Source organism: Carya illinoinensis, chromosome 3 (assembly GCF_018687715.1).
Source record: "Carya illinoinensis cultivar Pawnee chromosome 3, C.illinoinensisPawnee_v1, whole genome shotgun sequence".
Classification (NCBI taxonomy): Eukaryota; Viridiplantae; Streptophyta; class Magnoliopsida; order Fagales; family Juglandaceae; genus Carya; species Carya illinoinensis.
The window spans coordinates 53,931,020-53,932,781 of record NC_056754.1 but is presented as its reverse complement, the minus strand read 5'-3'; the positions used below and the strand labels follow the sequence as shown (position 1 = coordinate 53,932,781).

General features: G+C 35.6%; 1 protein-coding gene across 1 annotated transcript; it reads right to left on the bottom strand.

The window, feature by feature from the left end:
• Positions 1-733: 733 nt before the first annotated feature.
• LOC122305789 (60S ribosomal protein L14-1-like) lies at positions 734-1,310 on the bottom strand. The gene has a single exon (XM_043118333.1). It carries the CDS (start codon positions 1,304-1,306, stop codon positions 923-925), a length of 384 nt encoding a protein of 127 aa, XP_042974267.1. The 5' UTR covers positions 1,307-1,310; the 3' UTR covers positions 734-922.
• Positions 1,311-1,762: the final 452 nt, after the last annotated feature.

Sequence of the window (1,762 nt, the reverse complement as noted above, 5' to 3'; positions counted from 1 at the left end):
CCCACATACTTCTCCCACGAATAACTTCACAGGAAAGGGAATATTAGTAACACCACACATCAGATTCTGGCATACTTTTTAGGTTGTTTCAATATCCCTAGATTCATTGGAGCAAGCCTAAGCCATCCGATCACTTTGGAAGATCCAAGGCAGTCAACTGTACCTAATTAATGTAGGAAGAAAAACTAAAGATTGTGGACTATATATTGATCACAAAAATTTGGCAAGACCACATATCAAGAGGCATATCAAAATTAAGGTCGACAAGTATGCACATGTTCTAGAAGGCTTTTCATTGGTTGAATAAGTAGCAAACATGGAGGGAAAAAGAGCAAGAAAGGAAAAATTAAAAATAAATCAATGCAATAAAAAGGGTAACTTTTATCGAATATGTAATATGCCAGGAATTCCATAGATTCAAAACTTAAAATTATGCTAGCTTGAATTAAACACTGACAACACCATTCCATACCAACCTTATTGAGGTAATTCATCTGAGTGATGACACATGTAGCCACAGCCAACATGAAAAACCATGTCTCTGGATATATTAACAGATTCTTTCCCTCGAAAGTTAACTTTAGTGAAGTTCCAAGGGCTTTCACACTCATCACCTGTGCAATTATTGGTGATTACACTCACAGGAAGAAGAAAAAAAGACTGCATGTGTAAGTTTTTTTTTTTGTTTTTTTTTAAAGAAAAGATGATGAATACCAACACTTAGATTAAAATATTGAGTAACATGAACATCCAGATAAGAAAAGGTCTACCAATAAAACTGACTATCAATTAAGTCTTGTTGGAAATATATAAAAACTCAAGCTGCTCTAAAACTCTGATTTCATTGAAACAATCTCACCATCCAAACATACAACAGCAGAAAATTCAAAACAAAATTGGGAAATAGATATAAAAACTATGCTTAGGAAGCATTCTCCTTTTTCAGTTTTGCGAGCTCTTGCCTTACCAGTCTAGCCCTCTTAATCTTTGCCAACATAAGTTTGAACCTATCAAAGTCAGTTAGAGAAGCCCTTCTCTTTTGAACAATTAACTTTCTGCCCCAGGAACTATTCTCCCACTTCTTCTTAACATCAGCTTTCTCCATAGCATCAAGCAATTCCTTCTTCTTAGGAACCCTCTTAATGTCAATTTTAAGGTCAGTGAGAGAGAGCCTCTTGAAATTCATTTGGGATCTTTCCATATCAGGGGCATCCACGAGAGCTCGGTTCTGGTCGATGACATCGACGAGAACAACGAGTTTGCCATAGTCTTCGCCGTAGTTGACGAGGGCGACCCTCCCGATCATTTCAACCAGCAGGGAAAGCAAAAAGCCCTCTGATAAAACCCATGGAAGGAATTAATTAAATGTGGTGCTGAAGTTGACTAGAAGGCCAAAATGACACCCATTGATCTCTTGAAATGTACCTCTCGTGATTTTGGCTTTTGGCTTATTCAATGATAAAGGATCTGTGAATATTTTTAATTCTACACATACTCTAATCCTTGGATCCTCATGTTTATGCTGGTTCTATTTAAAATATGTGTCATCAATTAATATAATTAATGATAATAAAAACTTAAATTCAAAGTAGCATGAATATAGTCCTATAGACTAATAATATAACTTGTAGAGTTCGGAAACTGGAAGCATGCTACTTCAAATATAGATATACAAACACGACGAATTGGTACTATTATTTTCTAGTCAAGGTACAAAGGAAGATGTGAACGAAAAAAAAAAAACTGGACAGACCTACAATAA